General features: G+C 22.1%; 1 protein-coding gene across 1 annotated transcript in view; it reads right to left on the reverse strand.

Moving 5' to 3' along the window:
• Nucleotides 1–2,629, reverse strand: part of PRSY57_1447300 (U3 snoRNA-associated small subunit rRNA processing protein, putative) — a gene marked incomplete at both ends in the record, with an annotated part of 3,929 nt that extends 1,300 nt beyond the window's left edge. Inside the window, 2 exons of the mRNA XM_012910069.2 lie at nt 1–2,434; nt 2,527–2,629. The exon at nt 1–2,434 is cut by the window's left edge and continues 1,300 nt beyond it. Coding sequence (XP_012765523.2) covers nt 1–2,434; nt 2,527–2,629 — 2,537 coding nt within the window. The remainder of the gene's footprint in view (nt 2,435–2,526) is intronic.
• Between the last annotated feature and the right edge of the window lie 169 nt (nt 2,630–2,798).

Below are 2,798 nucleotides of genomic sequence, written 5' to 3' on the forward strand. Positions count from 1 at the left end.
TCTTTGAACATGAATATTTCACAATTTTCTTTTTTTCTCACATCATTATTATCATCAGAATATTTATTGTATGTATCATTGTTTAGTTCTTCCCTTGACGAATTTTTTTTATAATTTCTTCTTTTGTTGTGAATAAAAGATTTTTTCTCTCTTCCATTATTATTATTATTATTATTATTATTATTATTATTATTATCATTATCACCATCACCATCATCATCATCATCCTTTTCACTATCACTTAATTCATTAGTTACAACCCCCATGGTATATTCAAAAATCTTCAAATAATTTTCCTCTCCCACAGATAAAAACCCTTTATCATTATGACCATAATAATAATTATCATTATTATAATTGGTGTTATTATAGTTTTGATTCCATTTTTTCGAAAGGTTGATAATTTTATTGGCATGAGCTTTATAGGTATATTTTAACTCGATATTTTTTAATTCATATAAATATAAGTAACCACATTCATCACTAATAATTAGACTCTCATCATTATTACAAAATAGAGCATTTGTACATCCTTCTAGATTTATAGTTATAATATTTTGTAAATTATTCATATTCCATATCTTTACATATTTCTTACATATAGAAACTAACAATTCGTTATTTGATGATAAGTTTAAAAAATCGACGGAACTATTGTGACCTTTATTTATTTCGCTTATTTCTTTAAAACATTTTGAATAATCATAAATCTTTTTCTGTACAATTTTAATGTTTTTCTTATTATGTGTTTCATCATCTTCCTCACTATCAATATTACTACCATTTTTATTATCACTATCAATATTACTACCACTTTTATTATCACTATCAATATCACTACCACTTTTATTATCACTATCAATATCACTACCACTTTTATTATCACTATTAATATTACTACCACTTTTATTATCACTATCAATATCACTACCACTTTTATTGTCCTTCATATTACTTTCTCTATCCATGCTATCCTTATCTTCCATCTCCTCCTTATTCTCATTATCCATTACAACAAAATTATCCTTATTATGCAAAATATCATATAAATTAACCTGATATACACTCAAACGATTAGACATAAAAGAAACAAGGAGATATATATAGTTATCTTTTTTTTTCTTTTTCATAACATCTATATTTTGTAATTTAAATTTATAATTGTAATTAAATAAATATTTGATTTCATCATTTGCTGTATGTATATCATAATTATTATAAATGAATAATTCTTTTTCCAAATCTTCTAATTTTTGGTTCAGGAAATTATAATCGATGCTTTCTTTTCCTTTAAATTTTTCTATTTTTTTTTTTTCATTTAATATTTTAATTTTTTTTTTTTTCAATTTTTCAATATATCTTTTCTTTTTGTTTTTTTCCGATTTCTTTTGATTTTTTATAGAATTAATTTTATAAAATTCGATTCTTTTTAAATTTGTGCAACATATTAAAAGACCACTATTATCTCCATCAACAGAATATCTAGCTCTTTCACAATATTTAATAGAAGTATTTAGGTTGTTATTATTATTTAATAATAAATTTGGATTAGACAAATGATCAGTTGTTAATATCTCTTCGTTTTGTTTTATATTATCACCATTTGAAGATGGTATAAATGAATTACTAACCTTTTGATTGTTAGGATTTGAATATAATAAATTGTCATTTTTTTCTTCTTCTATTTCAAATGGATGATTATATATATCTTCATTATCTATAAAAAATATCATCTTCATGTTTTGTATTCTACAATTTGTTGGTCTTTTAATATTTGCTAAAAAAGTAATATAAATCTTAGAGTTGGTATATGTATCTTTAACGATATGATTAGAATATAAATTAATTTTATATATTTTTAAAAAGGAGTTACAAGCAACTATTAATCTGGTATTTGTTTGGTTAATTATCAAACTTGTAATTTCTTCTTCACAATCTACAATAGTTTGTACACATGTTTGTATATTTAATTCCCATACTTTAATTAAGCAATCTTTTGATACACTAATTAGAATATTATTATCAAGAAAATCATCTAAATAATCATTTTTTCTTTGTAAAAATTCGATATCTGTAACAACATTTGTATGTCCCTCAAGTTTAAAAACACCTTTATCATTTATAATATCCCATAATATAATATTCGTATCTTTACTACAAGAACATAAATAATTACCATTTTCGTTAAATTTTAATTTGCAGATACCAGAGGTATGACCACTAAATGTAGATAATATTTTATTTTTTTCCATATCAAATAATCTTATGGAACCATTAGTATATCCAACGGCTACAATATTCTTGTTCACATTATTAAGACATATATATGTTACATGATAGGTAAAAAAATAATACGGCGGAAGAAAAGGCACACTAAGTTTCTTTTTTATTTCCTTCTCATTTATATTCCAAATACTAACACATTCGTCATGTCCTAAAAAGTTCAGAAAAAAAAAGGGAAAATATAATATATATATATATATATATATATTTTATATACATATTCTTTTTTTTTATATGTCCTACCTGATATTATATTGTTATTGTTAAGAAAAACACAATTTGACGATTTTGAATTTACTATTCCTAAGCAGTCTTCATATTCATATCTATCATACGATTTCACCATTTTAAGTGAAATAATTATATAAATAACAAAATGTCAATTTTGGAAAAAATTAAGAAAATAAAATAAAATAACAATCTCGAAAACTTTCTACATTTAAATAAGAAATATGATGTTACTTTCTTTTTTCTTTTTATCCTTAAAATTATTTAGAAATATCTTTTTACAAAAA

Source organism: Plasmodium reichenowi, chromosome 14, assembly GCF_001601855.1.
Source record: "Plasmodium reichenowi strain SY57 chromosome 14, whole genome shotgun sequence".
Classification (NCBI taxonomy): Eukaryota; Apicomplexa; class Aconoidasida; order Haemosporida; family Plasmodiidae; genus Plasmodium; species Plasmodium reichenowi.